This window comes from Poeciliopsis prolifica, unplaced genomic scaffold, assembly GCF_027474105.1.
Source record: "Poeciliopsis prolifica strain line A6 unplaced genomic scaffold, Auburn_PproV2 SCAFFOLD052, whole genome shotgun sequence".
NCBI lineage: Eukaryota > Metazoa > Chordata > Actinopteri > Cyprinodontiformes > Poeciliidae > Poeciliopsis > Poeciliopsis prolifica.
The window spans coordinates 635576-662126 of record NW_026562427.1 but is presented as its reverse complement, the minus strand read 5'-3'; the positions used below and the strand labels follow the sequence as shown (position 1 = coordinate 662126).

At 38.6% G+C, this 26551-nt stretch overlaps 1 protein-coding gene across 1 annotated transcript in view; it reads right to left on the bottom strand.

The window, feature by feature from the left end:
* The window catches only part of rapgef5a (Rap guanine nucleotide exchange factor (GEF) 5a), a 45261-nt gene that overhangs the window by 9963 nt on the left and 8747 nt on the right, over positions 1 to 26551 (bottom strand). The window contains exons 2-11 of the mRNA XM_055058831.1: positions 24171 to 24221; positions 22261 to 22367; positions 21631 to 21752; positions 19961 to 20138; positions 14623 to 14704; positions 14443 to 14491; positions 14244 to 14317; positions 11022 to 11201; positions 4189 to 4334; positions 3243 to 3343 (exon numbers count right to left, since the gene is read on the bottom strand). Coding sequence (XP_054914806.1) covers positions 3243 to 3343; positions 4189 to 4334; positions 11022 to 11201; positions 14244 to 14317; positions 14443 to 14491; positions 14623 to 14704; positions 19961 to 20138; positions 21631 to 21752; positions 22261 to 22367; positions 24171 to 24221 — 1090 coding nt within the window. The remainder of the gene's footprint in view (positions 1 to 3242; positions 3344 to 4188; positions 4335 to 11021; positions 11202 to 14243; positions 14318 to 14442; positions 14492 to 14622; positions 14705 to 19960; positions 20139 to 21630; positions 21753 to 22260; positions 22368 to 24170; positions 24222 to 26551) is intronic.

Genomic DNA, 26551 nt, shown 5'->3' with positions numbered 1-26551 from the left:
AGCAGGTGATCACTGGGTATGAATCAAATGGAAATGGCCCTCAGCGCCCATGGGTAATGAGCCATTGTTGTAGGGTAGGAGTACTCTGTGTGTTCATGTGTGTGTGTGGCGTCAAAGAGTTTTCTTCCAAAAGAAAAAATGAAAAAATGTGACCCAAATGTGGCCACGTGAGGCAGAGAGCACAGAAATCAATTATAGAAGACTGGGCACAGGCCGTGGTATTAATATTTGATCAGCTGTCCTTCTTTTAGAAATAAACCTGCAACTTTTTTCAGAAATATTTTGAGCATTTTAGGCTCTGACAGGGCTCGTCATATTTCCAAAAGGCTGTTAACTTATAACACTATTTCTCCACCAGGCTTGTTCCTGCTCCAAGTCTCCCCGCTTGGCCTCTCCATCACATCTTCCATCACCCTCCCTTTCTCTCTTCATCCCCCGTTTTTCATTTTTCCACGACTTGCCGTTTATATTTCCTCCTACTATTCCTCTCCTCCTACGCTCACACTCTCTCAGCTCGGTGCAATGATAAATATCCATTTTCATCTTGAACATATGCCCCCCTGCGTTTGCCCGCTGGCATGCACAAAGTCAAACACATAGTTGCAGATGGCGCAGCGCACACACACACATGCACGCAGCACCCTAATAAATAACTCATTCAGTTCTGACCTTGGGGATTTTATCTCTTGTGAGCAAGAAGGGAAAAAGGTGGATAAAATGTGTGTGCTGAACTAATCGTGGTAATCTGCTGCTTCTGTTTTTCCCCCCCTTTGTGCGTATGTGTTTTGTGTTCACAGCAATGGGGTGCTTAGGTAATCGCTCTCTCTCCATGGAAGCATGTTACAGCAGGTTCAACGCCGCACAGCTAAGCCAGTTAAAACAGCACACTGATGCTTGGCACCACCTCAGGGAGTCACGCACACAAACATACGAAACACTATATATGTATATGTTTTCTGCGGCTGCATGAGTGCACAGGACAGGCAAACATGGGCACAGTCTCAGACTCCTGCCTCTCTCTCTCTCCCCTCTTCTCTTTACGTTCCTCTATGCTCCTCCGTGAATAAATATTAGCCGGACTTCCTCGACAAAGCCCATCTCAGTTCTCTCCCACATTTATCTCTCCCTCTTTCTTCCTCTGCTTCCTGCAATTCAGTGAGATGGCTCCCTGTGGACTATTCGTAGCTGCTGGTACTGAGGTCTGAGCTAATGCATAAAGACTTCTTGTCTTTAAAAGTAAAAGCAAATCCTAACAGGCAGTGGGATGGCTTAATAACACCCAACTAGTGTCCCTAATGTACTAAAGTAATAAAAGTAGAATTTAAGCAGCTCTTTGCTCAAAGTTAATGCTTGCAGAGTTTTTTTTTTTTTTTTTTTAATAGCCAGTTCAGGAAGGTGTGCTGGAACAAATTTTCATAAATACACTTTTTTTTTTTTTACTCTGTGCAGAAATGTTAATTCCAAATTTAGATAGGTTACTGATAATCAGATTTGGAAATGTTGAACAAATCTCAGACTTTCAATTTGATATGCATGCATAAACCACTGCTACCAAACACATAAAGACAGTATTACTGCGATATACAATTTTTTCAAAAGTATTCACACCTATTAACACCCAAAAAACGTATGTTTTTGGAGTGTGGCAGGAAGCCGTGCCCCAGAGAGAATCCACACATGAACTGGGAAACTTCGACAACTTTTTTATTAACCAAGAAAATCCCATTGAGATTACAAATCTCCATAAAACTTCAAATTGGGATTCTACCCAAAACCTTCTTGCTGCAAGGCACCAGCGATATCAACTGCCCCACCATGAAGCATTTTGCCCAACTAGAAACTAAAATTTGTGTTATGGCACCGCTTTGAAAAAAATAGCTGGTTCACAATCATATGCATAGTCTAAATGAGAAGCAGTTTTAATTGCTTAATTTTAAATGAATTTAGGTCTGAAGTTTGATACGTGAAACAGATTTGATCAAAAACCTTTTCAGTGCAGCTGTGGCTCTATGTTGAGGTTCACAGCGGAAATCCAGATTCCATCCATTCTCCCATCAAAAACTGCCTCAGGTGAAATACGCTCCCCTCTCAACCTGATGCTGATAAAGTCCTGAAGTGTTGTTTTTCTACCAGATACCATGTGGATCAAAATGTTCACTTTTGTTCTGATTTGACCAGATCACACATTTGCACTGCTGCTTACAAAGTTCTTCAACAGCACGTTTTCTCCTTGCCACTGTTGAAATTGATGTCATTTCAACAGATTGACAGACTTGAGTGGTGGATCTTTGCAGCTCCTCCAGAGTTACAATTCACCTCTTCCTGCTTCTTGGAGCAATGTCCTCCTAGTTTAGAGGGATGGGTCTTCTAATGGTTGGTTTGCAGCTGTGTCATACTCCATTTTTAGATGATTAATTGAACATTGCTTTGTGTAATCTTCAAAGCTTCAGAGTGTTTAACAACCATGTTCTGTTTTAATCTTCTGCACAACCTCAAAATATTGTTTTTTTACTTAAGTGAAAAAAAACTTCAAAAATTTTCACTGAACAATCTGGTTTATACTAAGATTACATTAAGATTATATTAAGATTACATTTTGAACAATTAGCTGACTCCTAGAGGCTACTGGTAATATTGGTTTTTATTGAGAACAATCAGAGTAAGGGGGCTGAATATGGATTCATGCTACACAAACTGTATTAAAGAGACCACAAGGAACACCAACAAATACCAGCTGCAGCTAAAATAAGACATGAATCCAAAACATCTCTAAACATTACTTGCTGCAGATGTTTTGAGTGCCCATATTTCACAATCTCATTACAGCATTTAACCTCCTAAATGTTCCTCATATTCACAGGCAATCACATGGTTGAATGACTGCACCTGGATGGGCTGACTCATGCAGATACAATCACATAGAGGCTCTGACAGGAAGTGCACACCTTGTGGGTTTGAAGCCACTTGAGATTAGAGTAAAACTGAAAGCTGGACTGTGTTGGAACTTGTGCTGCACTGAAAAACACATTCCTAGGAAGCCCTGTGGTACGAAGCACCTTGGTATGTTTTCACAAAAGCAAAGTCGGGTATGTGATCTGTGGAGTTTGATTATTTGTCTAAAAGCACTTACGTACTTCAGCCCTTTTTACACCCAAGTTTAGTTATTTCTGACATTTTGAATCAATATTTTTACTGATTGTATTTTGTAACACGGATTGATTGGTGTGTGTTTTTAACCTTACCGCTCTCTCTGTTCTCCATGGCTCCTCTCTGATCGTCCAGTCGGAGGTCGCTGAGCAGATGCTCCAAGATCTTCAGCGGCGTTCCTGACACCACCACGTACCTGTAGGGCGAAGAACCGCAAAAGTCTTCTTCAAAAAGACTGGAGAACAAAGTGCGGTCACCTCCGTTTCCCCCTCTCCTCTCCTCCTCCACATCTTCATCATCGATGTAGGGAAAATGGGGAACATCAAACGCACATGTCTCCGAAACGCCACCATCTCCATCCTCAGTGCCCCCCTCACAGTCGTCTTCGTCATTATCATCATCGTCAACTATATCCTCCTCTGCCTGTGCAAGAGTAGCTATCTCAGAGTTCATCTTCATGTCTTATCGCATGCCAACAATCTGTCCTCTAAGTTTTGCATCCCCAGGAGGAGGGGTTCCTCCCTGGGGTTCAATGTCTTGCTGGCTGCTGCTGTCAGCTATAAACCTTTGAGATTAAAGCCCTCTCTCTGACAGCTCCTACAGTAGCCCTGCGAGGGAACTGATTGTTACTGAGGATGCTTTGAATTGTGTACACACACGCAGGCAGACTTCTAACCTGTCTGACACTCCCTGCTTTGTGCCTCTGGGTCTTGGCAGACGCTGCAGAAAGAAATCAGCTTTGAATGTGTACATTATACTACCCTAAATAAATAGAATCTTGGTGTCATCTTGTTTCTCCCTTTCAGCTGAGAACAAAAAGCCATTCTCTCCCTTCTGCTCCAAGCCAGAAGCTGAAGCACACATTATCTTGGTCACACACAAGTACAGTTTCAACAGCCCTGCTGCTATTTTGCACCTCTGCAAGTTGAGATCCCAAAGCAAAAAGAGTGAAGTAGAGGGAGGAGTACTGTAATTATGTGTTTATGTTAGTGTGTTAATGTTAGTGTGAAGGGCTCTCATTATGAAAGGAGAGGGACAAACCTCTTATTGCAGTCGTCCTCTCTGGACACGCCCCCCGACGATGTAGGTGAGGGCCGGTCGGACGGCGACGTCACTGATGATGTTACTCTCCGCAACACCAATACGTCCCGTCCTCTCTCCTTCAGACAAACCCTCCCCACTGCTTCCTGGAGGGAACCAAAAAAAAAAAAAAAAAAACACACAGGCATGTCACAAAGTGAAGCAAGGACAAAAGTCCTAGAAGGCCGAACACGCTTAGTGTATAAATCATCAAGAATCCATAATGGATTCTAGTCTTAAATTTCAATACCATAATCTACAGTGTTATTTAGACAGTAGTTGCTTCATATATACACATACATGTATACATATGCATATATATGTAAACCATCCAGGACTGATGCAACCATGTGTGCAAACAGTACATATTGCAGAGCACACAAAAGCCTGACATGTTGCAATTCCACATGCAATTACATGTTTTGTCCACCAGGGTGCAGTGACAATTCTGAATATCAAGGAACATTCTAAGCTATAATGAAAAGCAGCTCATAACCACTTTGGTAGGTCATAATAATTAAATCCTTGAAATAAAAAATGTAATTGTAAAATAAAACTAACTCAAAAGACATGGAATAGTTACACAGCAAGTTCAAGCATATCAACACAGCCTCATCTGGCACCATCAAAGGAAAGCATTACATTTCCTTTCTTTTAAAGGGGTGGTGGCGCTACATATTAAATTACACCACAGGGAAAGCTAGCTATGTGGGCTGACACCTGAAATTATCTCATCCTCAAGAAAGGAGCAGCAGCGCTGAGAAATACACGTTTGCCGTGACAGTCCAGCGAAATAGAAATAAATCCCAGGTGAAGAGAAGAAGAAACTGCCTGAGGTGAGAAGTGAAAACAAAGACAAGAGATTGAGATCAAAGGCAGAGGAGTAGGAGCAGATGCTCACTGCAGTCTGTGTCGCAACACTGACATGGAGCTCCTGATTTAAGGGTTGACTTTTCGCTTAGTTGGGTCATATATAACAACACTGAACCTAATGATTTTGAGGTTAAAATGTCAACCTTTTCCAAGCCCTAACAATGCATTTATAAGGAACTGTGGTCAGAGTGTGGAGATTTCTTGAAATGATTGCTCAGATTCCTCGATAACACTAAAGAGTCGTGCACCAGCAAGCAAACATAAACAAATCCACACACGCCATCTCTTTGACTGTCGGACAAAAGGGAGCCTCTGATCCTGAGAGGCAGCAGGTAGGACATGACCTGGGTTCGACAAAACAATATGTTCCCAGGTTTCTTTGTGATTCCTAATGAGTCATTCTAGCAAAAATGTGCTCCAGATGTTCAGCTGCTACTGGATCCTCCTACAAAGGTGTGATACTGGTGGTTTTCAGCTGCATGGTGCATTTCCAAGGAGTTACAACCACAAAGTTCTGTGACAGACCACAACAAAGTATTCGCAAAGTTCAATAAAAATACATTGATTTCTAAATATTTTAAATTATACTCTGATACCACTAAATAAAACACAATTCAACCAATTCACCAAATTAGAAAATGGAGCCCACCATGGTGTAATTCAAACTCAATGTGAATCCTGTTGTTTTTTAACCATCTTAGAAGTTTGGTGGGACAATATCATGAAGACTGTCCAGAAGCAGGGTTAGGTTTCAAGTTATACAGTGGAGAGACTTTCACCAAATGACACTCACAAACATGCAAACTTTCAGACGACAATAAGCAACTCAGCTGAGAGGGTTAAGTGCCTCATCCTACTGGCACATTAACATTTGGCTGGAGGATGTTTTCATTTAAAAACAACAGCTGTTTGTTTACAATAAATAAATAAGAATGAAATATGTTTAGTTTTTTGCCACCGTGATTTTCATCCCCTTTCTGTCCTGCCTTGCTTTAAAAGCAAAATTGATCAAATAACTGCAATTCTACACATTTTTGTTTCAATCACAGGAAACTTCGGAACACTAAAACATACTACAAATTACAATGTTACGTTGAGAATGTGAAAAATTAAACTTCCGTTGACGTTATCATCATCAAGTTGGAGCCACAAGATTAGCATTGTTTGCCTGTGACGGCCAATTTAACGAGATGCTACACCGTTCAATTAATTACACTGGGGTCTGGCACCAACACCACACCCAATAGCTCAGATGTGATGTCAAGATATAACATTTACTAAGTGCTGCAGGGGATACATGCAATTAGACCACATTGCCTATGATTCAAAAACCACCCAACGTTATCAGCACTGGCTGTTCCTGTCTCAAGGGTCAGATATCTAATAAAGGGAAAGCCAGCCAGAACTACAGACGTTATGTAACCAAGAACAAGCACTGTATAAACAAAGAAGAAGAAAATGTGTTGTGCTCCTTTACATCAATGCCAAGAAAAACAGCTCTAGGTTCAAAATAGAGCAATGGAGCGTTAAATACACATACTTCATCCTCATTTAAGATAGCAATCTTCCAGAAACCAATTAAAAGTTAAGCACAATTATTACAGTATTTTTTTTTGTAACAATAACCTCTGAACACATTTCTTAATATGAGCAAGGAGATCATGAAAGGTTGCAAACCTCTAAAAAGAAAAAATATTCAGAGAAGGAACACAAACATTGTGAATGAGAAAGGCCATGAAGCTTATGTAATAAAAAATGAGAAAAGCAAGCAAGATTAAAGATGAGAGTCTGGAAGGTATTGTGAAAGTACACAAACGAGAACGGGAGTAACAATGACAACAAACAGAACACATTTAAATCTGATATGCAATGTTCAATAAAACTCTTTAGTTTGTATATTCATTTGTTTTTGTTTTGACTTGCTAATTCCAACTTTTTTCTAAGGTCGACTAAAACCTCCACCAGATTTTATATTGGTATTAGTATTGAATTAAACTAAAAATGAAAGAATGAAGGATTGCACATAAGCAGTTGAACATCATAATTAGCAGAGTGTCAGACAAATTCAGTTTTAATTCAGTTGCATGCAGTTTTCTTTCACAGATTTTGCCACATCTCTGTTTCACATATGCAAACTTTATGCTAAAGAACCTGGAAGGTTTTAGAGCCGATAATAAGCCAACTAAAACACCCTGAACTCAAACTACAAGGAAAATGTTCATCTTCGGTGCATGAAAATAAATAAATAACAAAAGAACAACATGATGTATTTCGAACCCCACAATAAATCAGGATACTTTTCCACAGTTTTTCATGTTATTCATACAGTTTAATATCTTCCATGTGTGCTCATTTGATAACATTTCAAGAGGAAAGATGGAGTTCCTGGAAACCTGAGAGGAAGTTTTCTCTTCCAGGGTCTGGGCCCTATCTGTGCTGTGATAGAGCAGGGCACAATTCCAGGAAAAAATGGATAACAAAATGAAACCCAATCCTTTTAGGTCAGCGGCACAAAAAAAACAAAAAACAAACACTGTATTGTAATTCCCTCACCATGTGGAAAGTAACACCAACACAGCTGTGAATATAGCTGAATTTATGACTGCATCAGAAAGTCAGCGACCTTGTACTCAAGTAAACTTTGATGATCAAATAAAGAGATATAAAAACTGAAGTCAGAAGAGACGAGAAGGCAGAGAGGCTCAGTCGACAGACACCAGTCATATCGCTATGGAAACAGCTCGCATTGGTTTGTCAGAGATTATCCATCAAGAAAGAAAGCAAAACAAAATCATCTGGAAGGGAGAACAGCATCTGTTGTGAATAGAACTGATTGCTTTGATTTCCGCCCAATTCAGTGGCCCAAGATTATTTGATTCTGAAGAGCCTCGTTAATTTTAATTAAAAGCATGTTTAAAATATAGTTGGTCCACAAGGTAGAGTCCGACTCTGCAGGCTTAACACCTGAAATTAAGGGGAATGTACCAGAGTGTGATTCTAAAGATATACTTTAAGTGCATGAAATTACTTCTGTGCTCACAGTGATCCTGTAAGAAGCCATTACTAATGAAGAACTCAACACTTGATTTGAAAATGTGTGTTTTATATTTAAGTAGAGACAAAAAAAATACCTTCACACATAAATCATTCATTTTTACAAGTTGAGGGAAGTAAGATTTTCAAAAATCTATTTAAAGGTTCTTCAATGTTTACAAAAAAAATACTAAATACAGAGTTTAAAAATGAATAAAATGAGTAGAGCCCTCTTGAAAGGAAAAAAGTTCAATGAGTGTTTATTTGGTTGCCAGTATCATTTTATCAAGGGTTGCACACTATGTCTAATCAGTTTATATTGCAATAGTTAGAAGTGTAATGCAATAATGGCTTTTAATTCACAGCATGTGGTGGAAGACTGTATTACAAGTGCTTGGAATTTCATTGCGAAAAGAGGAAAACATGGGTTAATTGCAACCAATATTATAATTCAACAACATCAACTGCATGTTTTGCTTGTGCAGCCCTTTCTTTTAGCATAATTATTAGTAAATATCTGCATTACCTCTATGTGACATGAATCAGGACCGGTCTAAATAGATAAAGATTTCTCAGATGTTATTATGGACATTTCCCGTCGAGCAACACTGCACCACTTTCTGAAACACTTCACTGCTCAAGCTAATCTGATTTGCTAAAAGGAATAATCTTAAAATTACCAGAGTTAACCTTTGACATTTAGATAATTATATTCCCAATGAAAATGGTAAAAAACAATAATAATAATAAAAATAAAACGACCACTTTACCAGTCTAGAAATGATTACAAGGTTGCAGCCATGGGGAACTTCTTTGGCTTTGCATGCTTGGATGTGACATTATCACACATATTTACTTTTGCATTATTGCAAACAAAAAGTGAAACTGTGCACCAAGCAAAAGCATTTCCACAGCTGGGCTTCAAACAAACACTAGCTAATCGGCAACAAATCTTACAAGCAGTGTGTGATGTAAGGTGAAATCAGACTGCATCTGCTTCGCTTACTGCCTTTAGGGATACGCTGTAGAGTGGGATTATAAGTTGGCTTCGCTAACCCGTCTCATTATGAGCATCCACTGACTCAGTCTGCCACAGTGCCCGGGAGCACATGAACATACGCATAAAAGCTCTTACAAATGATTATAAGCTCCAGCCAGAACAGTGACACGCACACAAGTGAGCACAACTGAAAGACATACAAAGTTCCTGACAGCTTGTAATAAAGGCATGAGCTCACATTCCAGCGAGCCATTATTAACACCCACCATCAGACGAGCTGCAGTGGAGAAGTGCTGGTTGTTAAAAGTGATCTAAATAAAGCTAAGGCCAGTTTATCTGCAGTGACAGTTCCAGCCGGTGTTTATGTCAGATCACAGTTCTGTCTTCATGAGTGATAATCAGACGGATCAGAGCTGCAGGAAATGTGCACACTTGTGTGCTTGTGTATATCTTGGAGGCACAGAGGCATCAATCATGTTGATCAGGATTTACTCTCCTGATCCCTGACCTGAATCCATGACCAACACCTGTGATGTGTTTCAGAGTGACGACAGCAGTGACATTACCCACATGACGTCCGTTACCTCCCACTCATGCTAACCATATAGCCGCAAATTATTTTGCAGATTACATGTAAGAGTTTGCAAAGCGTCACCATCCATCATGAAGATGCCTGGAAGAAGTCATACTGCTGATATTAGATGACTCTATAAAACAGGTGCAATAATTTCTAGACAATCCAAAATGTAATAAATTCAATCTGGATGCTGAACAATGGAAAAATTGACATTTCCAAGGAGAATACAAAACTGCGTAATTATTATGCAATCGTTAAATTTCAGAATTCTTCAGATAATTAAAGAAAAACTGAGCAAAAAGAGTAGCATTGAACACATTTATTGTGCTCACTGACATTAATTAACTATGCATAAAAGATCATCCCCATCATAACCACTCATAATATGGTTTGTTCTGTCTCCTCTTATTAAGTCTCGTACTGTAAAATAAGGTTCAATTTAGCTGGCAAATTCAGAAGGACCTGGGAGTTCTCAATGAGATGCAAGTCAGATGAGGAATGCAGCCATGTTATTATTCCACCTTTATTGGCCTTTATTGTATATGTATACAATAAATGCTTGGCTGATTGCAATGATGGATTTCCCTGCATAAAAAACAATCCTCCTGAATGCTGCTAACCTTTCAGAGCCTTAATGCAAAAATAAAGTATCCTCCAGAAGCAGATAGTAGACTTTGAAATTTAACACTATTTCCAGGTCAAAATGCTCCAACTACACCTCTCTTAATAATAATAGTCACCCAAACCTTTAGAAGAATCAATTTCTAATCCAGCTGCTCCATCAAGACTTGTTCTTTATACATTTGCCCATAAAATCTGTCTTTAGATCATTTTTGGTTCAGTCTTGACATTTCATCCTATTTAGTTTGGTGATTGTTCTTGTTTCAGTTTTTCTCGTCTGGCCCAAGTCTCTGTGCTCTAAATGTCTTATATTTCTACAGTATTGGAATATTACTCCAAAGGGGGTTCCTGGTCTGTCAAACTTAGTTTTCATCTCTACATATACTTATTTCACATTTGCAACAAAAACATACATTTCTCAGTTATTTTTGCTATAGTAGTATTGAAAGAGTTATTTAAAAATGAAGTTATCTTATTATTGTGCATAATTTATGCTTCTTAGTATATAAATGTAAATCCATCAAGAATTACAGCAAGTGTAGCTTAGAGTTGCAAAATATCAAATAGTAAAAAGAAGAAACAAATGATGTCAAAATACTTCCTTTCTGGAGAATAATGCACAAATTGCAAACTGCTATGTCTGGATTGCATTTTATGATAATAAAGTGGATATAATAAAACTCTTCTAACCGCTTGGTTCCTGTCAGGTAGACGGTAGTTGTGGTTCTGCAGCAGCCGGCAGCCATCTTTCGCCAGCCGCTGGACGGCCTCCAGACCCAACCGACTGGTGAGCTCCTCTCGGCCACAAACGGTCCCCATCCCGCCGCCGCCACTTCCATTCCCGTCCCGCAAAGCACACATCCCGCCCAGCTGCAACACAGGAGGCATGAAGACATATCTCAAACCGCAGTCCCAAGACATCCTAGAAAAATCTGAAAAGCCGAGGTCGCAGCAGATCAATGAGTTTCTCTACAGAGCATAATCCAGAAATGATGAAAGGAGAAATTTGTGTCCATGTAACAACGATGAAAAGAAATAGTAATCCTGGGTGTCTCCAGGTTATCTTGTTCTCCCTATTATTCCTCTCAGTCTCTAATTCTTTCAATCTTTTAGAGGCAGTAATTCTTTTTATCTGTTGCACCTCTTTGTGTCAGACTAGCTGCTCTGTGTCAGAGGATCTGGCGGCAAAAAGAGTGAGTGTGTGTGATTAGTAGTAAGTGGGCGGGAGGGGTGTCTGTGTGAGAAGGTAGTGTGTGTTGTGTCTGTCTCCTCCCTTCTGTAGTCAGGCTATTTAAAAAGCCCAAGCAGGAATATCAAAGAGTAATGTCTTAAAAAGGAAAATGACACCAAAATGATTAGAAAGTTTATTTCAAACAAAAGAGCAGAGGGATGGTAGGAGAACTGTTGCTTTTTTCCATGTCTGCATGCATTCCCTTGGGTGCAGCTCGTGTGATGGTTATCACCTGTGGCGGCCGGCTTGGGCTGTTTATTTTCCTTGGAAGAAAGACAGAGCGGCTTGTTTCGTTTCCTGAGAGTTGGGCAACCCTTCCTGTAAGCTCAACTATCCCACAGTACCACGCTCTAGCAGAGGGTAACGCGCGCACACATGCACACACACACAAGCTAAACATAATTTGTTTACTAGCAAAGCCCTCTCACCCCCTGGACCCAACGACAACACTTATCTTGTAGAATGCCCACGTACACAGTGATATAAACCCACCACCATTTGTCCCTCTCTGCTTCCTGTAGACCCGATGTAGCCTTCCTGTCCAAAACACGACTTTGCATCGCTCTCTCCTATTGCGTCTAATGTTTTTTTTAAGTCAAGAAATCCCAAAACATCATAAATTTGAATTGATGAACTAAAAGTAAATGAGACTCCAGGAAACATTAGTTTTTTGCAGTTTAACAGCTTTGGATTCCAACATGGTGTCCTTGACATTTTGTAGTTGCTTCATTGTCCTAGTTATTTATTGATACATATGATCGACTCTGGGAGTGTATATAACTACCTCTGTTGCATGGATATTAGCAGAGGGATTGAGGAATCAATTCAACAGCCAGTGACAGGCAAACAAGACTAATGTGATTTTAAAATGTATTAGTGGCTGGATGGTCTGTCGTTCTCTGATAAACATGAAGTTCTTTGCATTCATACCACTTAAACTCTGCTTCATTTTGTCACCTTGCAATCACAAATTCCAATATCATGAGGCTTGAATGTGACAAATACAAAGTATTAGGTGATCTAATTTTCAACAGTAAGATTGAATTTGCATTTCTTTATAAAAGAAAAGAAATCCATTGTTAAAAGCTGGATAGTCTCATAAGCTGCTTGCTACACAGCAAGGTGTTCAGGTAAGATGAAATAAAATTTGAACTTTCTGGAATATATGAAAATTGCACAAAACTAGCATTGCACATCACATTTAAAGCACCATCTACGTGATGAGACATGGTGGTGGTAGCATTGTGGTGGGAAGAAAACTGATTTTCACTGATTTTCTCCATTTATCTGCACGTTACTTTGTACAGAAGAATACAATAAAAACTAGTTACTCTAACAGAATAATTTAGAGTTTCTACTCAGTGAACTGGATGTTAATAATTAATAATTTAATAATTTTGTAGATAAATACATTGATTCATAGACAGTGGGCATGAACAATTTCAAAATATCTAACATTTTTAACCTGTTAGGAAAGGTGGAAAATTCTGTAAAATGTTAAAAAGCCTCCCTGCCATCACTTTAAAGCTTAAATCTGCCAACAGGATACTGTCATTATGGGCCTAATTGTGAATTATTTAAAAGTTTTATCTTACTGTACAGAAGTTATCTATTCACAATCCGTTTTGCTCTTTTCTTTTTCAGTTTGCCAAGCCCAGACCTGTTGTTGGCTGGACTGTGGAAAATTAGATTATAGAAGCACCTTTGTAATGTAATAACAGCTTATTTTAAAATAATAACCTTTTCAGGAGATAACAAAATAAAACTGATGAACTGGAACTATTTATGCTAACTAGGAAATAACTCATGTAAACGACTGAACCATACAACACTATATGTGTGTGTGGGTGCTCTTTCCCCCACCTTCTCTGGTCTCAGTGATGTGATGAGAGGATAAATAATTGACGAAGAGAAAAAGGTTTTGACTGTACAGACATGGGATGAGGAAGCACATGGGCCTCGCTCTGCACTCTTCTCTGACCCCGTTTTCTGAGTTCAGCCATGTGTGCACCTCCACATAAATAAAACTTGAACTCGAATGACCTTTAAAGGAAACTAAGTAGTCAGCACCACCTATTCATTTTAAGTATGGTGCAACGTCTATGCAGTTTGTGCTACTGCCTATGGATTGTGGTCTGTGTGTGCGCAACAGCAATATATGTAGGAAGTGAGGAACATAGTAGGATACTGCAATACAGCAGAAAAACAGCAGAAAAAATGAAAGATTGCAACTTAAACAAACTCGCAACAGTTGCCATTTATAAGTGCATTATGCTGCACATCAATATTTAATGATTGACCTTTCCAAAGATTCAGATTGTTTGAATGCGGGAGTAAAAAATGCAAATCATTAAGTGACTGCAAACTGAAACAGGAAGGTAAAGAGTAGCGATGCATCAGTCAACCTGAGATCGGTATCTGTGTATTTAGTTTCTACCATTTACTTAAAAAAGAAGCACTAGAAAGAACCGACAACACACATTTCTATTTAGTGTATTATTAAACAAAAGAAAGAAAAAGAAATCAGATTTGGTTGGAAAAGGAATCAGTCAGTCAGAGCTAAAAGAAATCGGTATCAGTTGATAAAAGCCTGCTGTACTAGAAATACATTCAGAATGAGGATTGTGTATCAATAATATATACATTATATAAAATGTTGTTAATGTTGGTGTATATATTACCGGGCTGCTCTCCTCACTGGGGGTGCTGGATTCCTGGCGGCTTGTTTCAGTTGTGTCAGAGTCCTGCTCTGATACTGCAAACAAACAAAAGCATATTGCAGATTATTGTTTGTTACATAAGTGTGTGGTTTCACAGTAAATCCAAATAATTCCTACTAACAATGCTTCAAGGAAACGCTCCAACCACGGCGTTACTTACAAGCTTTGCGAGTCTTTCTAGCGAGAGCAGCTGCTAACTCACTTTGTACCTGTTTAAAACAACAACAAAAAAAGAAGAGGGGCGGGTTAAAAAATACAAAGTAAATCTGTCAATCATTCCAAGTTTGTTTTCAGTTTTGCCACATATTTATCTTGTATTTTTACTCAGGGTGCCACTGACCGTGGAAGTCAGCCTCTCCAGAGCTTTCATCTGAAGAATCTCACTGCAGATGTCCCTGTTACCTTCAGAGTCTTCCTCTGACCTTAAAGAAACAGACAGAGCTTTATTTGCAACTGTTTAATATTCTAATCAAACTGCCCTCAGGTGTAAAACTTCCCTACAGACATGCCTCTGCAGCCTCTCTGCACTGCCCCCTGGCACTGTGTGAACAAAACTACATCTTACATAATCCTGAAAATCTCCTCTGGATATTTGAGTCAATGGACAGAAAGAAAATACATATGTTAAATATTTTACATGCCTTTATTTAAAAAATATTCAAATTAACCATTTGAATTATGCAGCTGCTCCACGTAAATGTTGATATCTCATTTCTCACAAGAAAATATAGAACATTATAAAATAATGGTCCAGGTATACAAATAAGCGGAAAAAAGTCAAAGATAAAATTTTTTTTTAAATTGACACAAATATAAATGTGATGGCTTTCCACATTTTAGTACTTATAGTACAAATAGTTTCTTAAAATGATGAATGAATGACATCCTCCACTGCATTTCAGTCTCTGGGAGCCAAAGCATCTGTTTTAAGAAGTTTGCTTTTGGTAAGTCTATTTTTCATTTATATGGCGGCTTGTAAAAAAGCTCCACACACACCCTCTGTGGATGTAAGCGTAGCAATGCAGCAGCTGCGCGCACAAGTACGTGGATGTCTAAATCTTGAGGATTTTCCTAAGCCTGCGTGCATTCATGAATATATTAGTGTTTGTCCTCATCAGTGTGCATGTCAGACAGTGTTTGTGTTTGGGGTAAACTTTGCATTATTCTAACAGCAAAGATAAAAGGTTTGCATAGAGGGGCTTGAGCAGCAACAGACGGCACCCGAGGGTTCCTCATCCAACATAAACTCTAAGAAAACTAAAGCCGGGGGTTGGTTTCCGATGCATTGCCTCACCCCCACAGATCCACACACACACACACACAAAGTAAAAACCCTGAAGCATGCATATACACACAGGCCCGTCTCCATTTGCATATAATTTGGATTGCATCCACATTTCCCAGTGAAACTTGTTGTAGAGGAAAGAAGATGAAACCTGGGAAGACTTTATGTGTGTGTATGTGTGTACAGTGTGATCTGATAAAGTGGAATGATAGATGAAGAAGCCAGAGAGTAGGTGATAACACAATAGCCTTCAGCCTGACACAGCAGCTCTAGAGCTCCAGAACAGATATAGACACAGGCAGGTGGATTGCTGGATGGCTTGAGGGAGTCTGAAAATATTGTATGTTTACTGCCATTCTCATATTGTAGGGGAAAGAAATGCAGAGTTTAACTCTTAAATATGGCAAAACAGATATGCTTACCAAATATGGAAGTCCATTTGCAAGATTAAAAAAAAGCTATCTAAATCATCACGCTAAATTTATTTTCTTTGGGATCTTTAAGTTTTATTTTCAGCCAGTGTTCAGCTGGTAATTTGGTGACTCAGTGTGAGCCTGAAGGTACCAAAGCTGGAGGCGAAGCACAGTAGGAGGTGTGTCACCAGCCATTAGAGCAGAGCAGTGCTGGGAAATAACATGATTTGTGCTCGGACCACCTCCTCGTTCCAAAGCCCATCAAGAGCTTCGTGATGCAAAAAATTCTGCAAATTACCTCAAATTGTTCTTTATTCAAATTCCTTAAGCAAGAAAAATGTACATTTTCAGCCTTTAGGGAGACCTGGAAGCTATGCTGTAATGCAGAGAGTCTTATTTATTGGTGTAGGATGTTAGATGACTGGTGTGTTTCAGATGTATTTAGCATGACTGGACTTTGTCCTTTTCCATCCAAAACAGAAATGAACTGGCTGGAACCAGAATGCAATGCAAAGTGGGCGACAACATTCCTCCTCCCAAGCAAAGGTATCATATTTTAGCTTCTGGCAATTCTGTTTGTCCTGCATTTCAAAGACAGGAAAACAGCTGCTTAGTTGTTGATTGTTCCCAACTCAAACGGTTTACTACATATAGCATAAGGAGGGCAATAAAAAAAAACAATATACAGACCAAGTATTTTGTTTTCTAAAGTGAGCTTTGAGGGATTTTTTTTTCTCTTGCTTTAATGTTTAAAGCAGCTGAAGTAGCCAAAGATTTAATGAAAGATGCAGGTACGAGGATTAAAATATTAACGTTGCCCGTTTCATAACGAGTTCGTAGCCTGATCAGCAAACTTTAACAAACACAGCCCTCCACTGCAGTTGGCAGAACATCTAAGAATTAAACATTAATGTTGTCTCTCGTTGCACAGTTCCTTTAAAATGTACTTTACACACACATTTCTCTTGAACTCCAAGTGCTAAATTAGAGCTGCACTTAAATTTTCATACATAAGAGATGCATGAAGCTAAGTGGCGTGAACTTAGATGAAATGCAAATTTCGATGATATACTGTATTTTCAAAGAAAAATAAGAAGGTGTTATAGGAAACACTACTTTCTGGTGCTAAATTATTTGCTACATCTTTCACATGAAGTAAATAATAACTCAAATATAATGATCAATGTACACATGATGCATAAAAGTATCATAAAAGACTACGATATGTTCTTTGGCTTCAGGGATGAAGCATGGCATGCTTTGTTACAACTTATGCAAGAATCAAAGTAATGCTTGCCTCCTTAGGTAATACACACAGGGAGCAATAATTAATAAAGAATGGAAATAACAGTCCAACGGAGGAGACAAGAGAAGCATGAGGAGCAATTATGTCTGGTCGCTGAATGCCTGATGATTTTCTAGTACATCAAGTCTTTTGGACCTGCATGGCGGTTATGTAATTTTGGCTTTTTTCCAATGTAGCTTGAATCATTTTAGCTTTATGAAGAAAGGCGAACAGGAGGAAGGCTGTGAGATGGTTGTCTGCAGAAGAATGGAATCAAACAATAAGAAAACCAAGCACAAAGTTAGATTTATTACTAGATTTCTATCTAACGAAAAGAAAGGAACTCTAACGGTCTAATTTAATTTGAAGCAAATAGATGACTTTTTTTGCCAACATAGCATGATGGGATGTTTCAGCATGTTAACTGAAACATCCCATTATGTTAATTTGCAACCACAAGTTTCAGTGCATTTTATTTGGCCCAATACAAAGTATTGCATAAATATGCAGCTGGAGGAAGAAAAGATGGAAACATGTAAGAGAATGCTTTGTTAAAAGATGATTTTCATCCAGTCCTACTGAGCATGAATTTTTACCTAGGTTAGAATAGTCTAAAAATCTGAAGACATGCAAAGCTGGTAGGACTATGTAAAATGAAGCAAACTTGTTTCTTGAGGAGTTCTTGTCTCTGATTTATTTCCTCAGTCACTTAAGTTGCTTATCAAGCATAATGGACATCTGTGGAAATGATCCTGTTCTGTTCATAAATGAATGACTGATTATGGTTAAAAATATCAAATTTTGAAAGATCTTCAGACAGCAATGAGAAATATTTGTGAAAATTACTTTAGGAAAATTTCTAGCTCATTGGAATCGTACTATGAAGAAGAATGATTCAAGACTTTTGCACAGCACTGAAGCTATAAAAATTCATTGGTTTTTTGGGTTTAGCATTTTACTGTCAAAACGTGACAAGTTGCAAAATTCAGTCGGACATAATAAAGTGGCTCTGGTGTTTTCCATGCATTAGTCTGAACCCTTTATTTCACTGCAAGCAGTGAAATAAAGTAAATCAGAGTGCATGTCAACTACTATATTGCATATAAAGGTACTGATCCAAAACACAGAGCCATATTCGCTTTGATACACAAGATTTACCACAAATATGACATTTGGCTTCGTCTCGTCAGACTCTCTGCATGGTGTCTGTACATGCGCTCTTTGAAGCTGGCACACAGAAGAATACATTGACGTTTGCATCTCTTCGCTCTCCATACAGGCACTTCAGTTTCATTACCCGCACATACAGATCTCACTTTATTTCTCTGAGTGACAGATTGAGTTCAGTGGCGGGCTCAGCAGGAAGTCGACTTACAGGCGCAGCAAAGCAGGGAACTCTGAGTGACACAACTCAAAGTGTGTGAGTGGGAGTGCACTGGAGACCAGCTCATGTATGTTGACTGATCACACCATGTGCCACTTTTTGAATATATGTGCCCTTCCTCCGTAGATGTGGCTGTGTATGTGCAAATAAATATCTCTCAAAGGAGACAGAGGATGTAAAACACTGAACAGAGATTAGGCTTCTCTCAGGGACTTCAAGAGGGTCTTTGGTAGGGTGACTTTTATATTCCAAGGACAGAATTGCACACACAGCAGGATTTCTTTTTTTTTTTTTTTTTTTTTACTGCAAATCAAACTGACAAATGACCTTCATCACAAATCTAAACTTGAAGCTTGTCACTTGGGGCTTGTATAAAGAAGCAATGAGCTTTCCACTTCAGGTCAGTGGAGACCATCTATGGCTCCAGGGTTCCTACGTTTTTCATTCAAAAGTTAGAAGTTTCCAGACTCAGATTTGTTGATTTTTTTATATATATATTTTTTGGTCACTTGATGTTGAGACATCTTGAATGGAGCCAAAAAGAGTTAGTGTAGATTTACCGAACATGTTTGCAACTTTTTGCATGCCACAGTCACTGTGAAAAATCACAGATTCTTTCAAAGAGATTCTTATGAAGGAAACAGCAACATCTTTAAAGCTTTTTGCTGTAATTCCAATAAATAACAATTTCACATACAATTTAATCAGCTTGCTCTATTGGCTCGTCCATCGTATGTAATCCAGATTATTTAAAATGATCTAATTTAGAGTCAAAAATTCCACATTAACAGATTTCTTTAAGATTTATTTGTTTCATTATGAGTCAAGTTAAAAACATCATGGCATGCTCTCCATCCCTGAGCATTTAGCCCGAAAAATTCAGCATCAATTGATCCTAATACTAACTGTGTAGAAGTGTTAGAAACACTTGCTTCAATGCAAGACTTGCAATTAAAAAGTAATGAATTCCCAGACAGGTCTCAGTATTAACAGGCTTCCTTCTTTGCTTAAAATACTAGGAAAGTTCTGCTGTATGAGACTATTTTGCTTAGATGATCCTGTGTCCAGAAACATAGCATTTTTTCTCAAATCTTTTTGATGGCTTTAAATATACATACAAGGAATATAAAGTCTATCTTTTAGAGAATGGAATAGGGAGAAAAGTCTGCAAAAAACTGTTTGCGAGTTTCTGGAAAAAAAATAGAACCAGTATAGTACCAGCAACCACCTTTATAACAACCCACACCTCAGTTCTATTAGATAGATAAACATAATAAATAACATTCTCCTGTACATTTATTTATTACTTACGGGCTGTTGGCCCCACCACCAGATCGAAACTGGACATATGGAGCAAGTTGTAGGAGGAGTTTCACAGCTTCTGGCCACTCTCCCTCATTGGAGCGAAACTCGCAGGAAGCAGAGTCACACTCTTCAAAACTGAACTGGTAGTAAGTGTTAGAGTCCGAAAACACCACCCGTTGGTCCACTGGAAATAATTAAATAAAAACAGAAAACAGCAGTGAGAAACAGTAGGGTTAGTCTTCAATTGGGGTATAATCATGCTGTTGAAAGAAATATGAAACATGATGCTTCCAATACTGTTGTCAAAAAACTGATACAGATATGAGGTTAGTTATGCCAGTAAAGATTCAGGTTTTGTGCTTGTGTGTAAAGAATGAACTTCCTGTAGTATCTTCCTTTGACGTAGCATCACATAGCAGGAAAGTGACCGCAACGAATCTAATTTACAAATATGGAGTAATTCCAGAAGACATTATACAGCAACTTTTTTTTCCCCCAACAAAAAGCTTGTTGACAAACCATAACAAAACTTACAAACTTAGCCATAAGACTGTCAAGTGACAGCAAAAGAAACCAGCAAGAGTCAGAACATAAAAAAACCCGTCAGCATGAGGCTGTCTTAGTATGCAGCGAACGCAGAAGGATAAACGAGGTAAAAGATTCAAACATTAGATATTCAGAAGAATCTGTGATACAACGATGTGAAATTTAAGAACAAAAAGGATGACTCTTTCCTCATCTTGGCTACAGCTTGAAGGCTTACATGGTGCTAAAGAAGAAAAGCACTCAGCATGAGCTAAACAGCTGCAAGAAAAGAACTGAAGTGAGGCAGACTTCAATGACAACAAGGAAAACAAGCTTCAGTGGCTATGGGTGGAGCAATAAAAAACAAGAGCTGGGTGGGTGGATGTTTTAGGGTTCTGTGAGTCATTGAGATAGCAGAAATAAAACACTGGCTTTCCCGTTCTATAAGGATATCTATGGATCCCCACATCCCATCAAACCTGATGCAAGGCTGATTTCTAACCCAACCAACCAACAGGGATGACGTGTTCATTGTGTAACTTTATAGGAACTTTTTAGGCCACAACAATTAACTTTCAATTTTATCAGCCACCCAAACACTTGCACAGTCCTCTTGGGTAGCTAATTTAATAGGATGGATTTTATGCAAGCTAAAACAAAAGCAAGTCTGAGGATCTAAATCTAGACAAATACACATTAATACTTAAAATAGGTTTTATTAACCATTGTAAAATGGAGAGTTGCTTTCCAATGTTGACAGAAAGCAAAATCCTGCTGTTAAGCAGTGACTCTTTGCCCCAGACCAATGAACTTTGCCTGAGCAGAATAATGAAACAATACAGGAAAATGGGGCTTTGATATATGTGGCTGTAATTCCCAGTTTCAATGTGACAGATCTGCACTAAATTCAAGCTCATGTGCTGAGCAGGTGAATGAGGCAGCAAATGAAGCTCTCCTTTCTGCTGAAAATAACCGAGTTAAGCACTTGTATCTTTAGAGATGTGCTGATGTCGCTGGTAGGTGGCTATAAATTTGGAAGCACAGTTCTAGCTATCTGCTCGTGTGTGTGTGTGTGTGTGTGTGCGTGTGTGTGTGTGTGTGTGTGTGTGTGTGTGTGTGTGTGTGTGTGCGTGTGTGTGTGTGTGTATTACCAGACAGCAGGACTCCCAGCTCCAGCAGCACCTGCCAGACACGCACAGCAGTAGTCCGACAGCGCACGTACACGCACTGCTCACATAGCCACTGCACCAGCTCCACTCCCACATAGCTACGCCTGTTAAAAGCAGATGCACATATGACCACTCTCGCACAAGTAGGGCCATATAATGTCATGATGCTCGCATACTTTTATTGCATAAAAGCTCCTTTTTTAAAAAAAAAATAAAAATCAATACCCATTGATTATTCATTAGCGCTTTGTAAGGGTTTTCCTCAGAAACAGCATATGTTTTTCCTCTACTTCCCCATGAAGATAAAGTCTCTTTGTGTCGGTGTTGCTGTATTTACAGCATTTACAGTTCTGGTATCTATTCGGGAATCTTTTGTTTTCTTTTCAAGGACCTGGATGTTCTGTATGTATGTGTAATTCCATAAAATGACTGTATTCACAAAATATTTGTGATTTGTGCTTCACATCTACATTCCTCTTTGTTCATTGTCCTGCATGAACAACCTGACTGACCAATTAAAATGGGGCTCTCCAGTGACTGGTGAGTCAGTCTACATGCTTCGCTGAATTCATCGATCAGGCTCTGCATACAAACAGGCAGAGACGGGCGTACCGTATGATTCTGGCCAGGTGGATCTTATCTTTGGCTGGGTACGGTCCGTGAGAGAGGAAGGCATTCCTCACAGATCGACCGGCACATGGAAAACTCTGGGAGCAAGACTGAAACAAACATGGACAAATTAGCCAACAAACACATTTCCTTTTAACAAGCAAGAGTGCTAAAAACTGCAAATAAAAAATAAACAAAACAAGAGCTGCAGAATTTGTCAAACATCAAATTATTTACAAACGGATATCAAATTGTAGGAAGCTAATGTGGTTATGTGCTGCTGTCATTGACCGGCTCACAAGGACGGCTCGATTTCTTTCCCCCTGAGGAATCAACCATTGACTATGTCTACAAACCCTGTAATACCTCCACTGTCAATGCCATCATAAACACATCTGTATTTCAATTAAACTGTTTACGTAGTTGCTGGTATGGTTCTGCTTCTCAGGCCTTCTACTGTACATGAATCAGAGCAGAGCACACTGCTTAAGTAAAGAGGCTTCTTCACACATTACATTAAAACATCAAATGCTTCCTGGGAAATCTTTCACATACTACAAGCTGGTTTACACATAATAACAATCAATAGGTTGAACATGCATTTGCTTAGAGGTCCAACAAGTGTGTTGGTCCCTCTTCTTCCTTGGGGCATGAAGTCCAACAGACCGGCACCCAAATGGAGGAATAAAGAAGGAACCTGCATCTACAAATTCATGTAAACAATAATGAACTGAGGAAGAGCTGTGAAAAAAAACCTTGACCTAAAGTTTTACAAAAAGATGTAGGAGACTCATATGGTCATAGAGCAGCAGATAGCCTGACTAATTTACCAGTTATTACAAATCTTTTGGGTTGTGTATGGTTGCTCAGTGAAGCCGTCATAGAAAACATACTTGATGCATTTTGCAGATGGTGTCCCCGCATTCCTTTAGTTAGGAGTCACAGAAATTTGTAGTTATTTGTGCTGTAATTCTTTTCTGAGTTTTGGTTTGATACTATTTGTATTCTAATACAAAAGGAAGTAAAACTCGCAGTGAACAATATCGGTTTCAGATGTGGAAAGAAAATATGTGAAAATGGGTCAAATGTAATCTGCAGTGCTGTCTATCTAAAAAGTGATGTTAGTTGATATTTCACCCTCATCTCCTATTTGTGTAGAAGGAAATAGGACGGTTACAAAAAAAATGCAAAAACATCTCCAATGGAGATGGTATTCGTTTTGTTTTCTCGGTGGTTCCACTTGGAGAAATGAGAATGAGGAAGAAGTGGTGTGATGTCGCCTTTTAGACAAAGATCCATGGTTTAACATGAGTAACAACAGCACTTCTCAAATTTCAAACATCATTCAATCTAATTTGAATAATTAGTGAGATCCAGTGACTTCATTAGAATCTCCCCAGATTGTAACAGAAACCTGACAAGAGATCCTAACAGCAAACATCTTCTTGTGTGGGTTTCAATGTGATGTTCACATAATTTTAAAAGACAAAGTTTTAAAAATCTAATTATTTAGCAAATTTGTTCTTTATAGTTGATATTTCACCCTCTGCTATTTGTGTAGAAGGAAATAGGACAGTAATAAAAAATGCAAAAACATCCCCAACGTCTGGTATTTTTATACACTTGCCCGAGATGTGGGTTTACGTTTTAGCCATTTGGTTTAAACCTTGAAGGACAATAATCTAATATTTGAGCTCTTAGGTTTTTTGCATAGTCCACTGCTTAAAATATTCCCAAAACCACATTACATGATAAAATGAGGCCCGTGTCAGAAGTGAAAGTAACTTGGACAATATTCACGGTAATATCCCCACTGATGTCATTTGTGAATGAATAAACACTTTATTGTACTGAACAGAGAAATCTGGAAAGTAATGATGTCATTTATAAATACTTGTGTTCTTCCTCCCTACCTTGTGCACTGCAGACCCGGTGCTTGGTCCAGGGATAGTGTCGGGTGATTGCTGTTGAAACAAAACACAAGCCATCAGAGCCAACTCACACAAGATATAGCACACACACACGCACTCACACGCATTGTAAACACACTAAACAAACAAGCATGAGAAGGGGAAGACTGGTTTTATTATTCTGAAAACATTAGTCAGGTTTGTTTGAACTCACAGCAGAAGTAAGCAAGGGAGCAGATCCACACATTAATGCAGGACAAGTGTCATCATGAAACACTTCTGTCAAACTTAAAGAAAATGTGATCATGTCATCTGCAAACCATTAATGCGATTTGCTTTATATATTCTCATGTGCCTCCTCCACAAGTAAAACTTGTACTTGACAAGTCATTCATCATCAACCATCTGTGTAATTGTCACATTTTACAGACAACCCACAATAAATATCTTCCCACTTAATAACACCATCCCTTTCCCCCAGGTGTATCCACTTCTCCTCTACTTCCCCTATCAGGAAATAAACCCTTAATCTTTATGGATCATTGTGGTGCCACTGCAGGAAGATGAGTGTAGACACGGCACGGAAAGACTGGTTATAAACCAGATTAACAACGATCAGGATTGTCAGGTAAATAGAGGGGGAGATGACTCATGAAGAGTGTTTAAACATTTAAAGACTGGTGTAACACCATAATAACAAAACGTCACCTTTAAAAGAATTTAACATTTTCTTTAAAAGTGCGAAGATGTCCTCTGTTCATGCTATTAACTGCAAAAACACTAATGTAGATTTTACATGTAACAAAAAAATAACAAAAATGAATTCCTGATGAAAAACTGATAAAAACTATTAGGGCCAAGAGAAAAGCAGTAATTTAAGAAATAAAAACATTTACCCTTTCTGCTCAACTAGAATGCTTTCCACACTGGTTCAGATTGTTCTGGTTTACTTCAGCAAACAGCAAAGCAACAAAACGAGAGCAATTATCATGTTGAGAAATGGTCGTAAAACGTGTGAAGCGCCACTGTAAACAGAAACTGGTTGCACATTAATCTTTATGCCAACGCACCTTAAAATCACGACTGATGTCATGAAGGGATTTCCACCATGTATGCTTTTATGACCAATGTTCTCACCAGTCAAACAGAACATTGTAAAATGTGGATTAGTGTAGCAAAGGTTATTGAGTACAGCATCATAAATGCAACATTAGCATTTGAATATTTGGAAGCAAAACTATATTTAGTCTACTTCTACAGGCCCAGTGAAATCTAAAACTTGTTTTGTAATGTGTAATAATAACTTTTCCTAGAACTTTATTAGAAATATTATTTTTGAGTACGTTGAATATTGTAAGGGGGAGAAACAAAAACTGAGTGCAGCTCATTCTGGGGACATTAAATGACATTCTCTTCAGAATATAAGGGATATTGTTCAGAGAAACTAACTACAGCATACTTTAAGTAAACTTTATGCAGAAGAATTGCCCAAGCTTTGCCATTTGCTGATGTGTGTACATATTTGTTGCAGCCTGTATTCATTCATCTACTTTCATTCTGCCAGCTGAAGCAAAAGTGCAGAGGTGTTCTTTAAATTACATAAGCCACATTTTTGTCAATCTTATTAGAATGAAATGATCCAGTTTGAATTTTGGAGAAAATGACTTTGAAGGTGGCTTTTGTAAAGTGTGAAAATGAATAACATTAAACTTGAAAACATTTTAAATTTGATTCAAGGTGGAAATGGACAACATTGAATTTAAAAACATTTAAATTTGATGTCCTAACTCCAGCAGTCAGTGGAGCCAAGCTGGACACCATTCAGCATTTGCAGAACCTTTTGACTTTTAAAATACCTCAATATGCTACATCATCAAAATCAAACCATGTTCTCACATCCCCAACATCTGCACTCTTTGAGAGAATATTGCCTACAAGTAAAAATATCAGAACAAATCCACAAAGAACACCTCCTTAAAATATTAAAAAATGTACTATATTAACAGCCAAGGCTGGAGCAAGGGGGCAAAATATGTATGTGCATGTTGCACTCCCGGGTAATGCCACCTAGACAAACATATGCCGTAAGTCCATTAGGATGATGATCACGTTTCCAGTTGAGTTTATTGGACAGAGACAGATAAGCAGCTCTGGCAGTCAGAAGTTTAACAGGTTTGAGAGCTGACTCAGTGAAACATGAATACTCGTGGGGTTATAGCTGTTATAGGAGTCTGTGCTAGTAATTGCTGCTGCCCCTTCTACTTTTCATACCCACTAACTAAAAATTGACAAACACGTGCAGGTAGATAAAATGAGCAAATGAAAAGCACTTTAATGAACATGAATGATGGATATAAATTTAAAAAATGAGCTGAGGTGCGAGA